Source organism: Vitis vinifera, chromosome 2 (genome assembly GCF_030704535.1).
Source record: "Vitis vinifera cultivar Pinot Noir 40024 chromosome 2, ASM3070453v1".
Classification (NCBI taxonomy): Eukaryota; Viridiplantae; Streptophyta; class Magnoliopsida; order Vitales; family Vitaceae; genus Vitis; species Vitis vinifera.
The window spans coordinates 15,993,885-16,014,116 of record NC_081806.1 but is presented as its reverse complement, the minus strand read 5'-3'; the positions used below and the strand labels follow the sequence as shown (position 1 = coordinate 16,014,116).

The window sequence follows — 20,232 nt, the reverse complement described above, 5'->3', positions numbered from 1 at the left end:
ATTCCTACCATATAGGTTCACCAACTATGGTGTTTATTATCTACCATTCAGACTCGAAGTATTTTCTTGCTAAAAAAGCAGCCAAGCATAATAATTTGATCAAGTAGATCTTTTTATTATAAAAGATTCATTTGATCAATAAGCATAAAAAAATTTATAATGTGGTGGTTGATCACCTCTCAAGGTTATTATTTGAGGAGAAAGAAGAGTTAATTTTCATAAATGATAACTTTTTGGAAGAGCAATTACTAGTTGCCCATGTAATCCATACCCTAATCAACACACATTGTGAACTATTTAGTAATACTAGGCAAAGTCTCAGCTTTTCAAATATTAGAAATTTCTATGGGATGATCCATGTCTTCAAATGTTGCCTTGATAAGATTATTACTAAGGTGTATATCAAATGAGGAAATGCCTAGAATCCTTAAGATTATATGATTAACATGACTTTATTAGTTACCCCCTATTAATATTCTTGCTTGTCTGGCATTGAGAATTTTTCAACTGATCACCATGACTCAACATATTTATATTTTCAAAACATAGAGAAGAATGAATTGATAGTATTTCTATATATATTTTATAAAAATAAAAATGAAAATTTGCACAATACTTTTTGAAAAGATTGTTTCTCTAATACCCAATTCTTTATATTATAATTTAGTTGTCTTTTAATATAATAACTAGTGATTCTTCTAGAAACCTGCATTAGTACCAAACTAACCCTTAATGCTATTAGGTAACAAATCTAAACAAGTTCACTTCACTAAAAACAATAATATGTCAATTAAATTATACACTTTGAAATTTTCTTTTCTATTATGATTGTGTTAATGGTATTTATTAGTTACAAACATAAATTAGAAATGACTTATCAAATAATAATTATAATTCTGATCAATGTTTTACATGAAAATAATATCGGAGAAATAAAGATTTGAGATTTTAAGTTGCTGCAAATTTTTACTTGTTGAAAAATATTTCAAGACTAGAAATTTTTTTAACAATTTAAAAACTAGAAATTACATTATTATTATTATTAAAAATATCTAACTTTATTTAAGAATTCACTATATGAAAGGTCCAAATGAATTTTGAATGTATATAAAACACCAATGTTTTTTATTAAAATTAATAAAAAAAATTACATAACTGATTGATGGCGTGAAAATAGAACAAGAATATGTTAATAATAGCTAAGTAGGTAACCTCTTCAATCTGCAGTATAACTATCGCATTCACAATTGTTTCTCCAAGAAAAACAACCAACTCTCCCTCACTCACATTCTCTTGCTTTCTCTCATTTTCCCTCGTTGTCACTTTCTTTCTTGCTTTCGAGAATTGAAGTTGGGTTCATAGAGCTTTGAAGAAGGTGTTGGAAGTAGTAGGTTCTTTGATATTCAATGCTTTGTTGTTGGACTTGTTCTTCATCAATCAGTTATCCTTCTTTCTTTGTTAATTTCTCTCACTGATTTCAACTAAGGAGCGTTGTTTGAGAGAAGTCTTCAAGAAACTGATAGTCTCTTTCACTTAGAGTTTCTGATTCCACTTTCAGACCACCTAGTGGCTTGAATGTGAAACTTGAAGGAAGAAAGGCAATTAATCAAGCTTCAGCTAGCAGGTTATGGCGGATATCTACTGTTCTAATTGTGATGGTCATTGGTGGATAGGATAAGAGAGAATATTATATCCTTTTTCATATTTTTGCTTGTGGTGGATTTTGTGTTTTGTGTTTTATATATATATATATATATATATATATATATATATATATATATGTAGTAATTGGTTGGTGGATAAGATAAGAGAGAATATTATATCCTATTTCATATTTAGTTGGTGATGATATATGATAAGTTATCTCATCACTTATCTTATTTTATATTAACTTATCACTTATCCTATCCTATTTTAAATTGTTTTTATCCTTCTTTGATATGTTAATCACATAATAAGATATGAGATATGTATATTTTATGTTTCATAAATTTATTTTTTTCTATCAAATTTTAAATTTTTATATATAAATTAAATTTATAGTTAAAAAAGAAAAACTAAAAAAAAAAAACTAATATTAATATATAATATATAAATTATTTTTATATATTGAATAGTATAATATAATTTTTTTTATTCATAAAGTTTAAATATTTTAATCATAAATATTGTTCAATATAAGAGAAATTTCAATTTTTAAAAATAGAAAATATTTAAATATGATGTAGTTTTTATTTTAAACATTGAAAATAATATTTATTCCATTTTTTTATTTCCTAAATTAAATATAAACATAATATAACATAACATATCATATTGCATATGTTATCTTAGAATATCATGCTCCTAAGATATGTATATCCAAGGACATCATTTTTCATTGCATTGGAAATCATATCGTATATATATTTTGGTGATTTACAAATTCACAAGCGCAAAAATCACCCAACAGTTTTCTAACAATTTAAAATTTAAAAATTACATTATTATTATTATTATTATTATATAATATTTAATACAAAAAATTATTTTTCAAATATGGCTATCATTTCAATCTTTTTTAATAAAATATTTCTTAAAACAATGATTATTTGATTTTAAGGGAAAAAAAAAAAGCCGTTTTCTCACAAGTAAGCATTATCCTCATAATTCGTTACTTTATCTAGTTTTGTTACAAATATTTTTTTTGGGTAGTTATTAGCATAAGAAGCAGTTTAAAGTTCTTTTGGATAAAGGTAATGTTTCTCGTCCAATTGTAAAATGAAAAAATATATATATATATATATAGGATAAGCACAAAATTTCATTAGAATTTAAAATTTAAAATTTTTAAAAAATAAAATAAATAACAAGATACACATCATATCTGATTAACTAAATTCCAACCAATCATAAAAGTAACCAAAACAAAGGAAAATTCTATAACTTACCAGCTATACGTTTCAAATTAGACTCCTCCTTGACCCAAGTCATAATCGTATTATATATTTCCAAAAGGAGACGACAGAGTAGAGAAAACTCAGGAAAAGAGACTTGAAAGAGGAGAAAATTCAATCTCAGGCTTACTCTCAATCTCAAAGAAAATGAATCTTTCAGAACTTGGTGAGGATGCAAGTCTACGAACAGCAGCAGAAGTGCAGAATAATCATAGGGAAGGTGGAGAGCTTTTTGATCTTAATTCTTTACCACCAGGATATAGATTTAATCCCACAGATGCAGAGATAATAGTTTTCTACTTGAGGAAGAAGCTTGACCATCAGTCATTGCCACCGAACAAGATAATAGAAGTCGATCTGTATGCTTATGGTCCTGACGAACTAGCAGGTTGCTTGTTTCTACATTCAAGTTCAACTGCTTCTTTATATATTCTTTAGTACTCTTGCTCCTTTTCTTATAATGATCTTGTGAATGATTATTGAATGAGATCTAACATGGGCGGTCGTTTGTTTTTGGCTATTTTAGTTTAAATGGTTTTCAAAGATGTTTTAGTAGGGTTTTTACTTCTCTTTAGTATTATTGGTATATATGAATTGATTTTTATTTTTATTGGTTTTACTCAGCGAGATACGAGCCATCCGGGAGTGATGAATGGTTCTATTTCACTCCAAGGGATAGGAAATATCCGAATGGGCAACGTCCCAAGAGGTCAGTCGGAGGAGATGGATACTGGAAGGCTACCGGAGCTGATAAAGAGATCAAATTTGAGGATCGAACGGTAGGGTACCGGAAGGTTTTAGTCTTCTACCGAGGAAGCGTTCAAAACGGAGTCAAAACCAACTGGATCATGCATGAATTCAGAGTTGCTAAACATCCAGAGCCTCCAAGAATAAGTGGTGTCAATGATATGAGGGTATATGTTAAGTCCTCTTTTCATTTATTTTATATTGTATGTTAAGACACTTCTACAGATTAATATATATCATAATGTTTCTTGTTTGTTTGTTTGTTTTGGTTGCAGTTGGATGACTGTGTTCTATGCAGAGTCTATAGGAAAGACGAAAGGATCTACAAAAGATCACGACATGAGTCTAGGCTTGATGAATCAGGCCCATCAAGCTCTAAGATTCCAAGACGTGACCTCCTCAACCATAATCCTAATGAGGCCAATAATCGATATGAGGAGCAGTACTCTTATAATAACATCCAAATGCCCCTCCAAACCCAACAGCCACAACCTAGAACTGAAATATTCCAAACCCCTCAAGAACATGATCATTTTGCTCTGCAAAGCAACACCCCTCAAGATCATATGAGGAGCAGTACTCTTAACCATAATCCTAATGAGGCCAATAATCGATATGAGGAGCAGTACTCTTATAATAACATCCAAATGCCCCTCCAAACCCAACAGCCACAACCTAGAACTGAAATATTCCAAACCCCTCAAGAACATGATCATTTTGCTCTGCAAAGCAACACCCAATTCCCTATCCTGGACCCTAATGTCTTGATGCCACGGCCCACTCCTCATCAGTCTATACACAGTATTGGGAATGAATTTGGAGGTCAGGGTCTAGATAACTTTGGTATAATGAATGGCACCTTTGGCAACAGCAGCTTTGATGCAGGGAATAATATTGATTCTGCCAACGTCCCTGGGTTCGATTCAACTAATTATGGAAACCCGGGTTTATATCCGATGATTTATTATGTCAACGATGCTACACCGATGTCATCAAACATGAATGGCAACTACGACCACGGTTTGCTGCATGGAAGAAACAATAATCGACAGTTATAGTAGTAGCTATATATGCTGGGGTTTTTGGACTTAGTAGTGTTGTTATATTAGTGTATTTCATGTTGGTATAATATTGCATGTCATTAATGTTATAGCAATTTATGATATTTAGGAGTAAATACATATACAATTTTGAGCCCCAACATTGAGTTTTTCCTTTGTTTTTTTCCTCGGTTGAATATTTTCTTGTTTTTGTCATTTAACTTTATAACTTGTTTAGAGTAACAAACAAACAATTAATGACTTAATGAAAGGAAAAATAGAGAGATAAAAAATATCTAACACAAGATTTAATGCGTTCAGCTCCCTTACTGTTTCTCAAAAGTGAAGAAAAAGTGAGAGAGCTTGATTTTATGAATAGTTAAGAAAACTTTAAATCATCAAATATTCTTTTAGTTTAAAATTTTGACAATTTTCTCTACATGTATATGGCACAAATGGAGGTCTAGATATATCAAAACATTCTAGTACCTCAATCTCAAAAAATTCTAGTACCTTTCATTATCAAATAAGTTATCTTTAGAATAAGTATCTTATGCATCTTCTACATAGATAATTTTTAATTCATTAATATAGTTCAAGACCTACAATGTATTTTCCAGTTCAATCATGTAACTCATCACAATTTATTAGTTCCTATGATGATAATGAATCATGAATTCTATTCCCATCATGGCATCCAATTTTTTTTTATTTTATTAGAAATTAAAACATGCATCTTATTAATTCCCTATCAGACCAATGCACAGTTCTTCATTATATATAATACTATTGAGACATGCGGTGAAATATTTAGCCATCGATCACAAAGATTCATAATGGTTTTGAAGGATTTTGTAGAAAACATTAGAAGAATAATTAAAAAAATAAGAAGGATTCACACTCTGATTTATTTTCTACTATGGCATATAGACAAGTATGTCAAATAGCCATTAGAGTTAGTCAACATTAGTTGGCTGTCTAAGGAAAGCTGATTAGGAAGGGATATTACAGAATACATTGGTTGAATAATTAAGGGAAGGTTGGTTAATGACAGGGAAAGAAATTCTTGCAATGCTAGCAGTGATCTTGCTAGCAACAATTAAAAGGGAAGAAATTGACCATGCTGAAATAAAATATTCTAACTTCTTGTTTCAAAAAATATTTTGGTTTGTTGGAAATTATTTTGCGAGTGCATATTGATTTTGATTTGTTGATTCTAAGTGCAATGGCTTCAAGGAAACTAATCCTTAGAATCTGGTTTGCTAGAACTTGGAAATTAGTCTTCCAGCTAGCAGTACATGCTCATTTTGGTTTCTTGAAAGTATCGTAGCATGCCCCCTCAAGCTGGAGAAGGGCAATGAACTCTCAGATTGAACTGAAAGACATGGGTTGAGTGGCGCAAAAGGGACACGAGTATATCAACAATCTCAAATGTAGAAGGAATATGTCTAGTAAGAAGTGCTCCAATTGCCACATTTTCTCATATGAAGTGATAATCTGTGAATACAGGATTTTTGGATATATGTAAGGCACTCGTATTATCTGTGAATAGTTGAGGTGGTTTGAGTAATGGAATGGCAATATCTCAAAGGAGAAAGGTAATCCATGTGAGTTCAACAACTGCAGAAGCTAGAGATCTTTATTCGGCTTCATCACTAGAATGAGCAACAATCATTTGCTTCTTTAAACTCCACAATATACAATTTGCTCCAAAAAAAAATAAAATGCAGTAACCTGTTGTGCTTCTTTGCGTAGTAGGACAACCAACCCAATTTGAGTCTAAGAATCTATAAAGGCTCAAGGGACTTTGAGTTAAAAATCTAAGACCGAAGTCTAGTGTTCCTTTTAAGTAATGTAGAATTTGCTTTATTGCTTCGAAATTGGACTTGGTAGGGCTTTGAAAGTGTTAACAAACACGGTTCACAACATATGTAATATCAGGTCTAGTGAAAGTAAGATATTGTAAACTTCCAACTAAACCCTAATATTATTTGATGGCATCCGTGAGATTATTGTCATTTGGTAATTGAACATCCTTGAGTGACATTGGAGTGGCAATCGAAAAGCAATCGAGCATATGAGCTTTGATGAGCAAATCATTGATGTACTTCATTTGTGAAAGGAAGACGCCTTCTTTGAATGGACGAACCTCAATACCAAAAAAGTATCATAATTTCCCAAGGTCTTTTAAAGCAAAGGTGGAGCTTAGCTGGTGAATGACATTTTGAAGAAAATCATTATTATTTCCTCTTATTATGACATCATCAACATAGAATAAAACAAGAAGAATATTAGTAGCATTATTGTAAATAAATAAAGAAGCATCTACCTTACTACAATGAAAACCAAGTTGAAGTAATGTTTGAGTTAGACATTCAAACCATGTCCGTGGAGCTGGTTTGAGGCCATAAAGAGATCATTTGAGTAAACAAACATGCGAAAGAAATTTAGGGTCCTCTAATCTAGGTGGTTGCTCCATATATATTGTTTCTTTAAGGTTACCATGTAGGAATGAATTATTGACATCAAGTTGTTTCATTGTCCACTTGAAACTTACTGCTAAAAAATTGACTAATCTGATGGTGGTAGGTTTTTATAACAGGACTAAATGTTTCTTCAAAGTCTATACTTGGAACTTGTGTAAAACCTTTAGCAACTAATTTGGCCTTGAACCTATCAATGCTCCCATCCTCCTTGTATTTTATGTTGTATAATCATTTTGATCCAACTACATTCTCATTTTGTGGCCTAGGGACAAACTACCAAGTGTGAATTTGTTGCAAAGCCTTTAACTCTCCTTCCATGGCAGTGACCTATTGTGGAGTGTTCAAAGTTGTTCAAAGGGTCTTTGCTTAAGTAGGTGGGGGAGTATAGGCAGTTTGGGGAGAAAGAGTAGGATTTTGCCTAAGTTTATGTCTAGTTATCATAGTGTAGACCCCTCTTAGGACCAAAGGTTTTTTTTTTTTCTCACCACCCTGGGAGGGCTGGCAGCATTTTTGGAAGAGGGGGGACCTCTTGCTGCTAGAAGCAAGCTGTATGGACGGGTGGCAAAGACATGACTTTCCATGGTTATACTCATTTTACAAAATAATTTTTTTATTATAAATTAATTTTATGATTAAAAAAGAAAAACTAAAAAAATATCTATATAATAATATTAATATATTATATATAAATTATTTTTATATATTAAATAACATAATATAAAAAATAATTTTTTGTAAATTTTAAATATTTTAATAATAAATGTTGTTAAACATAACAAAATTTTCATTTTTTTTAAATAGAAAATATTTGAATGTGATATAAATTTTATTTTAAATATTGAAAATAATATATATTTCATATTATTTTTTATTTATTTCACAAATTAAATATAAATATGATATAACATATTTCATTAGATATCCTACCTTAAAATATTATATCTATAGGATATGTATATCCAAGGATATCATATCTCATTGAAAATCATATTTTAGGATATGCATATCCTATTTAATGGGATATGACATCTCCTATGATATCATATCCTAACCTATCCTGTCAACCAAACTTAACATAAGGGTTTAATAGTTCATTTTGTAATATTTCTTAAAAAATAGTTTTTAATAGTTCATATTTACATATTTTTCTCTTTTTCTTCTTCTTAGTTCTCAAAAATAGAAAACCACTTTGGGAAAACAGTTGATAAAGGAACCCTAATTATTTACTTGGATTCTCCATAAAGGTATTCTGTACTTTATCAAAATATTTTTTAAAACAAAAACAGCTAAAAACACATCAATTCTCTTTTCTAATTGTAAAGCAACAACTTCCACGAGAAAACGCAATCTGATTAGAAAAAAGAAATTAACAACTTCCAACTGAAATTGAGCTTGAGTTAAGGATGTGTTAAGATATCCGACAAAAGAAAGAAAGGATTAGTTAATATATTTGTACCTAATCAATCATGAACAACACTCAGAAGAAATTGCTGAATGTGAAATCAACCATACCCAAGCAATCAGATTCTTGAAAGCTACCAAACTTTTAATTTTCTGAAGAAAGTGAGCGAGAAAGTGAGAGGTAGTGAGAGAGAAACATTCAGGAAACGAAGCAAATGAACTTGAATTGGATCTCTACAGAAAGAAAGAAAGTAAAGCGTTAGGAGAATTTTTCCGGATTCATGACCAAAAAGACAAGAAATTATTGAATTTGAAATCAACTACAACCAAGTTATCAGATTCTTGAAAACTGGCAAACTTCAATTTAATTTCCTGGAGAAAGTGAGCGAAACTGAGAGAAAGTGATAGAGAAACAGTTATGAATCTTATATAGTAAACAACGCAAATGAACTTGTAATGGATCTATACAGAAAGAAAGAACGAAAAAAAGGAAGAAGCAAAAGGGTTAGGAGAATTTTACCGGATTGATGACAAAAAGGGCCAAGAAATTGTTGGATGTGTGAAATCAACGACACCCAAGCTATCAGATTCTTGAAAGCTACCAAACTTGAATTTAATTTTCTAGAGAAAGTGAGCGAAAGTGAGAGAGAAACAGTCATGAATCTTATATACGAAACAAAGCAAATGAACTTAACTTGAAATGGATCTCTACAGACATGTTGCAACTGCTGCTTCCATGCGAAGAGGGAATCTGATTAGAAAAAAGAAATTAACAACTCCCAAGTGAAATTGAGTTTCAGATTCTTGACCCAGAAAGTGAGAAAGAAACAGTCGTGGATCATACTTGTCAATCACAGCTAATTAACCTGTCAAGGATATCAAGAAAAAGAAACACAGGATTAAAGAATTTGTACCTGATAGATGATGAAGACTGAGAAAAAAATTGATGAATGTGAAATCAGCAATTTCTCATTCGGCAATTTCTTCTGAGACTTCTTCATCGTCAATCAGGTACAAAATCCGAATCCAACTCCAACACCCAGATGAACCATGCCAATGCCGGACCCTACTCCAACACAAGATCTCTTTCTTCACTGTAATCACTGCTTTCGACCCTTCATTCACAACCAAAGTGTTCGAGTATGAGATGATGAGTTTTGTTGCTCCTGTGGCCATCTTTATAATGTTTGGGCTATTTTGATAGTTTGTAATATTTCAAATACTCTAATCTTGATCAGATTTTATTTTAGCTCATTTTCAACTTTGTTTTTTAATAATTAACGGTGAAGAGTTTTTTTTTTTTGGTCTACAATGGTGAAGTGAGGTTACATTTCTTTATCAAGGACAAAAAATTTTAAAATTTATCAAGAAAAATAATGTTGGTTTTTTTTTTACATCTTTTTATTCTTTTTCTTGATCATTAATAAAGAGTAGGAGAGAGAATAGTTATATTGTTTTGAAATTTATTTTATTAGAACATGCACAATTTATATATATTTTTTACTTTTAAAATTAAAGGCAATACTTTGAAATCTTATGAACAAAATAATATTGAAAATAAGGACTTTATTAGGTAAAGGAAGTTATGATAAATAATTTGGATAGTTTAATCTTACCTCAACTAATTTGGAAACTCTTTTCCCATATCAGTTCTATAATTAAAAAAATATTAATTATTTATTAATCTCCTACTTAGGGTGTTTATGGCATCTTTGATAATAATAATAATAATAATAATAATAATAAAATGAAAATTAAGTTTTGAAGAGAATTAGTGAATTATTAGGTCATTTTATTTGTTAGCACTATTAATATACCATTAGTAGTTAATTACATCCACTTCTTACTGTCATTCATATACCTTTCTTATTATCTAAACATGTCATATTTATTTTTGCTAACTAAATATTTTCCTTTTTTTAAAAGAAAAAGAAAAGTTAGTAACAAAATCACACTTTTTACCACAAAAAATAATAAAATAATATTTTTTTAAAAAAGTTTTATTAGATAAACTAAAGAAAATTTACCAAAAGAATTCCTACATGATCATACCAAACACATTGAGGTGGATGGACATTTTATCAAATAGAATCTTGAAGAAAAAGTCATTCGATTTCCTTTGGTCAGGTTAAAAGATCAACTTAAAGTTATGCTTACAAAGGTTGTTTCAAGTTAAAGCTTCCACAACTCACTAAACAAGTTGATCATTAGAGATATTTATGCACCAACTTGAGAGGGAGTGTTGGCCTGAGTTGTAATTCTTTTTTATTATTTAACTTAGAGTGATTCTAAGACTAATTAGTTGTCATATTCATTATAAATCCCTTATATTCTATTAGCCTAATTTCTAGCCTAGAATTTCTTTTTCCTTTACTAGTTCTCTATTGGTCCATGAACTACTTCTATATGGGATGTACTCTTGTAAATGAAAAATAGAACAAAAATATACTTGCTCCGATTTATCATAGTAAATATTTATCATATATATTTCTTTATAACTCATAAATTAATTAATTTTATTTCATACATATGAGTTCCAATCTTATGGGTGAACAATATTGCATTTTGGTTCGCGAGCATAGATAATGCATATGAGTTCTAATTTTTTAATATATTAATAAGATATCAAACTTTTTTATGTATTTATAATTAAAAGAAAAAAAGAAAAAAGAAAAACCCTAAAGATTAATTAAGTTAACTTATTATAAGGATTTAGTTTTTTTTCATAAATTATAAATTTTTAAAAACTTCTTATCATTTTAATAAATTAAGTGGTTTTTAATTAACAAAAAAGACAAATAAGAAGTTGGACAAGTAATTTTATTTTGGAGTGCAAAGCCTTTTTTTTTATTAAATAACCTTGAATAAATTTTTTTAATCATTTTGATATAAATACATGAGTTAAAAATGGGTACTTCAATTATAAATTGTTTACTGTTTAATCTCATAATATAGATCTTTAATATATATGTTAATGAAATTGCTCATTATATTCATTGATTAATCTTGATTCAAGCTAACCATATCTTACCAAAAAGAAATATATTCTATATCTCATTAAAGAATTCTATTTATAGAATATTTAAATAAAAGAATTTAGTCAATAACTATTATTCATAAAATCTTTTGCCCCATTCCTTCCAAAAGTTAAATAAATATATAAATAACATAAAATAAAAAATAAAAAGAAGGAAGGAACACTCCTTTTGGTATAACAAAGTGATTGGAGCCCTCAAATATTGTGCTAGAGATTATCCCATTAAAATACAACTTGATTGTTTTGAGATTGAACTACAATAAATAAATAACATTTGAATAAAAGTTAATTACCATATTAGTCCAAAATGCATACCTCATATAATGTGTTACGTTTCAAAATTGGAGATTTCATGACATCTATTAATTCAAAATAGATCATTGAGCTTTCTCAAAGGATTAATTCCTTGGTGCAAACATATTATAGAGGATAGAAACTATATTTAATTATTAAGTCTTGAAACATCTTATGTTTCTACACTTCTTATATCTAGATCTTGAAGTATGAAGTATGATTAGTTCCCTCATTCCATTAGATGTTTCCAACTACTCGTCGTCACATTTTTATCCATCAGGTGTAGTCTTCATAAGTTCATCTCTATCCTATAACATTTTCATACCTAAAATATTTATAGAGATAATTTGAATAATTTTTTTTTATATTATAAGAAAATATAATATCAAAATGATCAATTCTCAATGCATGAACAATTAAAAAAATTGATAATAGTTCAAGTACTTTTTCTTTTCTGGTCTTATCTTAATTCATATATAACTTGTAATGAAAACTTAGCTTGCAAGATTTTATGCTTTCTTTGCTACTCTTATGGATGTTGCCTCCAATAGTCATTCCAACATTGTCCAATCTCACATCAATAATGAGTAAGTTTTACATTTTTTTTCTTGTAAGATTGACCTTTTTGCAAATCTCTAGCTATTGGCTTTGTGCCAAAAATTCAAGACTATGTGACATTAAGATTAAGAAGAAGAAAATTGACTTGTATAAATTTTGATTTTATAAATATGTAGAGGTAAACCTTTGGACTAGTCCTAAAACAAACTTTGGGTATACTTATTGATGGTAATCTAAAAACTCAAATGGATATTGTCCATCTCTACTGCATTTCATGTCAAACTTTTGTTGGGTGAAGTATCATATATATTGCTTTAAATCTCACAAATTAATTAATTTTATTTCATACATATGAGTTCTAAATCTTATAGGTGAATAATATTCCATTCAAGTTTGCGAGCAAAGACAACACATATGAGTTCTAATTTTTTAATATATTAATAAGCTACATATCAAACTTTTTTATGTATTTGAAATAAAAAAAAAAGGAAAAAAAGAAAAAACCCTAAAGATTAGTTATCTTATTATAAGGATTTAGTTTTTCCATAAATTATAAATTTTTAAAAACCTCTTGTCATCTTGATAAATCAAGTAGTTTTTAATTCACAAAAAAATAAAAGTTCCTTGGCATATTATCGTCATCATACATGAAAACTTCCCCCTTCATAGGGAACAACTCCACCTTTGGCTTTACCCAATACTCGTCCAATGCAATTTTTTTGGTCAATAAAATTAGAAGTGATCATTGAAATCACATTCCTTAGTGACTAAATTATTAAATCAAATGAAATCTAATTGTGAAAATGTTTCACATCTCCAAGTTATGTAGAAAATGATTCAAACCTTAACCATGCGATTTGAGTATAAGGTAACAATAATTGAAGAATTGAATGATCATAGTACCATGACATCAAATGAATTGATAGGTTCCTTGCAAGTCCATGAACAACGCCCGGATGAAAGGTCTTAAATTGAGGCGAAAGAAGCACTAAAAAGCCAAGTAAGTATTAGAAGAGAAATAATAAGTCTCAAAATAATTCTAAATCAAGTAAGAAAGGTTAGAATTGAAAAATAGAAAAGGAAATTCCAAATTAGGCTAAAAATGAGGAAGGGGTAATATTCCAACTAAAAGAAATAATAAATATCATATATAATATTATAATTAAAAAAAAATATGGTCATTGCAAGTTAAAACGTAAGGCTTGTCGAATGAAAGGAATTTTTAGGCTAGTGCTATAAAAGGTAAAAGTGAAAATTCAGAGACCTTGTTATATTAGCTTATAGTGCTAGAAAGAATGAAAAAAGAAAGTACATGGTTTTTGGATACAATCTATAGTAGTCATATGTGTGGTAGGGAAGAGATGCTTTCCAAGTTAGATAAGACTTTTAATTTAGAGGTAAAATTTGGAAATGACACAATAGTACCAATTAAGGATAAAGGTAAGATTTTCATTCAATTAAATAACAGATCCTAAAATTTTATCTCTAATTTGTTATATGTTAATCCATGTCTAAGGCAACTTAAAAAAAAAAGGGTTTGATATGTGGATATATATGGGTGTTTGTACCATCAACAATGATTAGAAAGGACTAATAGCAAAGCTAAATATGATACAAAATAATTTATTTCTTTAAATATTAATTGTGGATAATTGACTTTCTTTAACTCTATAATTGATGATAAAAATTAGTTATTATACTCATGTTTTAGATATTTAAATTTTGGAAGTCTAAAATTACTTGCTACTAAGAAGGTTTTTGGGTTGCCTTCTATTAGTTCTCTAAATGAGGTTTGTGAAACATGCATTAGAGGTATTTCAAAGATTGGCAATCCACCTAAAGCAGAGAAGTTAGAGCTGGTTCACACAAACGTGTGGGGGCCATCGGTAAAAACAAGAACTTTATCATATGGTATTAGCAATACTAATAAGCTAAAATTCTAAAACTATAAGCTAAATAAGATGGATCATGACCAAATCAAAACAAATCTAAAAATGTGAACTTTAACACAAGGGGTTAATTATACTAATAAATTGTAAAAAAATATAAAAAAAATATAAAAACAACTAAACTAAAAAAAAAATGAATTAAAATAAACTAAAATAAGTTTAAAAACATGAACTTTATCACATGGGATCAACTAGACCAATGAAAGAAAATTATAAAAACACCTAAACTAAATAATATGAATCAAAAATCAATCTAACTTCACCAATATGTGAGATTCTTAAAGCTCCTCAATTTCTAACAAATATTACATCATTTCCTTTATATGGAGTTACTTGAGACATCTTACTTGGGTTATTTGGTATGAGGGTTCTTTCAGCCTATATAGAAAGAGGGATCTTTGTCTTCATTTAGAACCATGGCAGCCAAAGCTTGAGGAATCTCCTCTGATTCATATGAATAGTTAAATCTGATCCAACAATCCAAGGCTGAATGGTTAGCCTTATTACAAATCTAGCAAATTAGAGTACCTTTAGATTTTTAAGGTTTTTGTTATGGTGGGGGCTGGTTGTTTTTGAAGTCGTTTCTTGGATTCTTGGTTCCAATATGAACATTATGCCTTTGATCACCAGTGGCATTATAACTGAATCATCCTGTTGGAGTGAAGCCATGACCTTTAGAATGAAATCTTCCTCGATTTCTTTCTCTTCCTCAAATGTTAGTGAAGTAGGCCTGTTCATGGTTAACTGAGTTCTTGGTCACCTTATTTTTTGTCATAATCGTTTGTTCATGCCTTTATAGAGTTAGAACAAACTGATTGTAAGAGGGATATGGTGAATTTGATAACATGGCCACCCAAAAATCCATGTATTTAGTTTCAAGGACTTGAGCTAGTTGAAAACCCTTGTCCAGATCACTTACTAGTTTGCTAACTGCAACTAATGCATTACAAATGCCTTTGAAGTCCCTTAGATATTCATCAAGAGATCTTGTGCCTTTCTTTAGCCCTCAAAGTCTATTAGTCAGTTGCACGCTCTTTTCTTTGGACATTGGCAGAAGTTTCTCTTTGAAAGAGTTCCAAACATCATAAGCAGTCTCTGTTTCATCTAGAGAAGCATTACTTCTTCTGTCATGAGTCCAAGAAACCACGATGTAAGTAGACCATTGTTGTGAGACCATGTTTGTATGGATTGATCATGGGCCTCCTTTGTTTCAGTATCCATCATCTCCTCTGATGTACTTCTGTTTTCAAAGAGATGGTGAATTCATCCGAGACCTCGGACAAGGGGTACAACTTGTGAGCACCATAAAGGAGATTGGACAGATTCTGTTTGATGGAAATGAGGTTTTAGCACTGATGAAAAGCCTGGATGCTAAGAACACTTTCTAGAATCCCTATGAGTTGTGTTATGTTAACCTGCTCTGATACCATGATCAATATGAATTTCGAGAGAAGATGGTTTGGTTGACCGCCGCCCCCTTGTCCTGGAGGCTCTCCGGCCAGGGAGGGGCTTGCTATCGTAACCTTTTCTCCCGGTGTATGTGAAAAAGAGTGACGAACCCATTTTTGTTCGGTCATAGGTTGGTCCAAAGAACGAGAGTCGGCTTCCTTAAGTCCGTTGTTCCTCAGTAGCTCAGTGATAGAGCGGTTGGCTGTTAACTGACTGGTTGTAGGTTCAAATCCTACTTGGGGAGAGAACCAAAAGGATTTCTGGAACAAGACACAAACTGGAAGGTGCAAGAAGAGAAGAATTTCTAGAAGGGTGAACTTTTTCCATACACACGGACTGATTTTACATGTAAAGATGTTTTACAGTGTTGTAGACATTACACTTTATTTATACATCAGAAGGGAATGATATGCAAAAAGATTAAATGAGGATTTCCTACCAGCCTTGAAATTCAACACTTTCGATTCACGTAATGGCTATCCATTCCGGGTGCTCAACAGGTTGGGATCCTGTTTGCTTTCCTTTTATCAGCAGATTGCACGTTGAGATAGTTACCTTTATCATTCTGTGTTGCTTTCCTTTTATTAGCAGATTGCACGTGGGGATAAATCCCTATTCATGATAAAACTAGGGCTTTTAAATAACATATATAAAAAACTTCCAGTTAAATATAAATTTCTAATGCTTCTCAAATTTCTAATAATCTCAAATTCCACCAACTCCAATCCTTCTCACATCCAATCCTTCTATCGCATACTTATTATTTATAGCATACTGTTTAAATGATTAATCAAGAAACAATCTAATAATTCTTGATTTCTCATTCAATATTTATTTCTTTTCCAAGTTCTAATGGTAATTTCCAATGCAAGAACAATTAAAAAAAAACTATTAATAGAGTTCAAGCTTTTGTTGATGCCAAAAAATCTCATATGAGGTTTTGTTCTAGGAATCCCCGTATAGCCTTCTCTTTGAACATTGATTTTATTCATGTACTTTTTGTTACTTTGAATTGAAAATTGGAAGACTCCCATCAATATCAAATCACTTCAAATTCTCTTTTTGTTGCTTCTTTAGTTTTATGCATTCCAAGTTGCAAACACTAAAAATAAATAACAATGAGAGAGAATTGATGATTTTCACTATTTGAGTGCATATTTTTAGGATTATTTTTCCCAAAATATACATTGAAAGTCAAAAGTGAAACTTCTCAAAAATGTTATTTCTTTTAGATGATGCATGATTACATGATATGATTCTCCCTAATAATAATGAGATAAAGAATTTCAAATAATTTTCTCCCATTGAAATAGTTTTATTTTTTATTAATTATTATTATTATTATTATTATTATTATTATTTGTTTTCTTTCAGGAAAAGGGATCTCCCTAAATTTTATGGTAACATGGACTCTTTTTTAGTTAAAAGAAAGATAAAATCCAATTAGATTTAATGAAGCAGTAAAACAATAACTTCTATATCTATATATTTTAATCATCATAAAATGGCCAATGTACTCAAATGTTGTTTCCATGATAACTTATATACTTTTTACACTTGTATATTTGTATGTTGAAGTTCATTCACGATAACAAAACCTAAAAATAGTTTTAGAAAGATAAAGGCTATTAAAACTTAATGAACTTATTTCCAATTGTTTTTGTTTTCTCTTTTTCTTTTTCTTTTTTTTTGTTTTTTTTTTTGTTTTAGTTTTTTGTTTTTTGTTTTTTGTTTTTTTTTTTTGTTTTTTGTTCTTTTTTTTTTTTGGTTTTCTTTATTTATTTATTTATTTATTTTTGCATTTATCTCTTATTGTTGGTTAAAGTCTCAATCCTAGGGGAACCAAAACTTGATACATCATGACCAAGGCTAGTTTAGTATTATATAAGTCAATGGAAAGTGGAATTGGAACAATTTTTGGGATCATTCGAACTCATGAAGGGAGTGTTCCTAGTGTCCTCCTCAACATTCAAACATTCCTTGCGGGACCTTTAAATGTAGGTGAATTTTATGTTATTTTCATCTCATATTTCATAGTTTTTGGAGGCGAATTAGTAAATTTAATATAATAATTGTTTTTAAAATCTTCATACTAGGTTTTTAGTATAAATACTTTCTCTTAATCTTTCAACAACATTCTTGAAATACCTTCTTGCAAAGTTGATTCAACTGAAGAATCAATACTATTTTTGAGGTAATCAATTGAGTATGAGGGAGTGTTGTACGTGTTGATGATGTGAAAGATGAAAGCACTTGTCGATTGTATAAAATCCTACTGGGTAGGAGCATTTACTTAGGTAAACCTATATTTCTTCTTCTCATATTTAGTAAATTATTTGTGGTTGACAAACCATCCATAGTTTTTATACCTATGGGTTTTTAGTTGGTTTGTTCACATAAATCTTATATTCATTACCTAGTTGATTTTTTATGTGCATGGGATTAATCTATTTTTACGATCAAGATACCTCTAAAGACAAATAAAAAATCAAAATCAAGTTATAGATTATAACTTTAGAATTCTTTTAGTTAAGCCACCTATTCTCCTTCTTTATAGAATTACTTAAGTTTGGTAAATTTATGTTAATTTGGCAAATTACTTAAACCACCTATTCACCTATTCACCTTCTCTATAGATCAAGTTATCGATAATTTGTCAAAACAAGTTTTTTCAACTAATAACAAATATTACATAAGTTTTTACCCATTGTTAGTTTTCCACATGCATTTTGGAAAATTTATTGGTGTGTAAATCCAATATAATGTAAAATAATATGAATCAACAAAATGAACTTCTTTGGAATAAAAGTTTCTCATTCTTATGACTAACAGTGAATTAAGTTACAAAATCTTCAAATTATTAAATTACTTATCTAATTAGAACTTTGAACTATACATATACATATTAAAATATTTTTTCAAGAAAAAGATGTCATTTTTATAAACAATTTACTATTATAATTTTCAATTTGATTATAAATAATAACATTCAAATGAATAATTTTGTAAAATTTTACTACAATGAGATATTAGTTTATTAAGTTCAATAGAATAATATGTTTTTATTATTAGTTAAACTCTCAAGTCAAAATTATTTTGAATTACTATTGAAGTTAAATATGTAAAACTCGTACCTATTTCCAACTCCACACACACCATGAATTTTCTTCCCATGTGAAGCTACATTAAAAACAATTCAAATGTAAACTTATCAACTTTGTAGGGTCATTAAAATTTTGATAACTAAGAACGAAAGACAAAAACACAAAGAAGATAATTTTTCATTTAAGAAAAAAAAAATGACAAGTTAACAACTGACATTAAAAAAAAAAAATTGGTAAGAATGCCATACATTACCAACTCATGCTTCAATATGTTATGTTTTTGGATCATTTTTACTGCAATCTTAAAGATATTCATATTTCTATTAGAAAACAAAAAAAAAGGGCAAATGTCTCAAGTTATGTCATTTGTATAATTTAAGATATTTGTCTAGATCTTCTAGGAAAAGAAGATTTTAATGTCCTAGCATCTAAGAAAACTTTAGGTAGTATTTTACAACTTTAAAATAAATATATTTTCTTATGAAATAATTCAATTACTAAATATTTCAATATCAGTTAAAAATGTAACTTTAAAATTTAAAGTGTCTTCAAATTCTTAAATTTGATTGTTACCTCATCCTATAACCTAAATGCCTTAAGTTATCGATATTATTCAATAATTTAAGCATTGTGCACCTTATTTTAAAATAGAAAAAATAATATCATTTAGGTGCAATAATGTTCTTGGTACTTAGTAAAATAATAAATCATTCATACATGAGAGAACCTACAAAGGTAAAATAATTTTAGTTACTTAAGATACCTCAACCTTGATGAACTTTATAGATCAAACACAAAAGCCCAAAATCTAACAAATTAAATGGTGGATCCCTACTTGAAATCTGCAGTTCATTTAATGAAATGCTATAAATACAAACTTCCACATGAAGTTATTTTCTAGTGAAAATCTCCTGGAAAATTGTTCTATTAGGTTGTTGGATGATAATGTATTGTTTCTCTACAAAGCAAAAGGTCCTTCACACAACTTATTATTGAGATTTATTCTCATCATCCACCTATTGATCATGAGGAAAACCCTAGTTGTTAGGAAGCCAACTTATAAATCATTTATGATAACAAACACAAGCTCCAAGTTTTATTGTGGGAAAAACAGTCTAAAAAATGGGGTCCAAATGCCACTCATTCTATTTTGGAAAAGTGAAATGGATTGCATAAAATACAAGGTGTAGATAGAGGTTAATGATGATGCAAAATAAATAACAATAGCATA

At 29.4% G+C, this 20,232-nt stretch overlaps 1 protein-coding gene and 1 non-coding gene across 2 annotated transcripts; both read left to right on the top strand.

Annotated features, from left to right (window-relative positions):
• Window positions 1-3,083: 3,083 nt before the first annotated feature.
• On the top strand, window positions 3,084-4,741 carry LOC104877457 (NAC transcription factor 29-like). Its single transcript, XM_010645707.3, has 3 exons — window positions 3,084-3,324; window positions 3,561-3,850; window positions 3,959-4,741. Exons 1-3 carry the CDS (start codon window positions 3,084-3,086, stop codon window positions 4,739-4,741), a joined length of 1,314 nt encoding a protein of 437 aa, XP_010644009.1.
• An 11,328-nt stretch (window positions 4,742-16,069) lies between these two features.
• TRNAN-GUU (transfer RNA asparagine (anticodon GUU)) lies at window positions 16,070-16,141 on the top strand. Its single transcript has one exon. It is a non-coding gene; the product is annotated as a tRNA-Asn (tRNA).
• The last annotated feature ends 4,091 nt before the right edge of the window (window positions 16,142-20,232 follow it).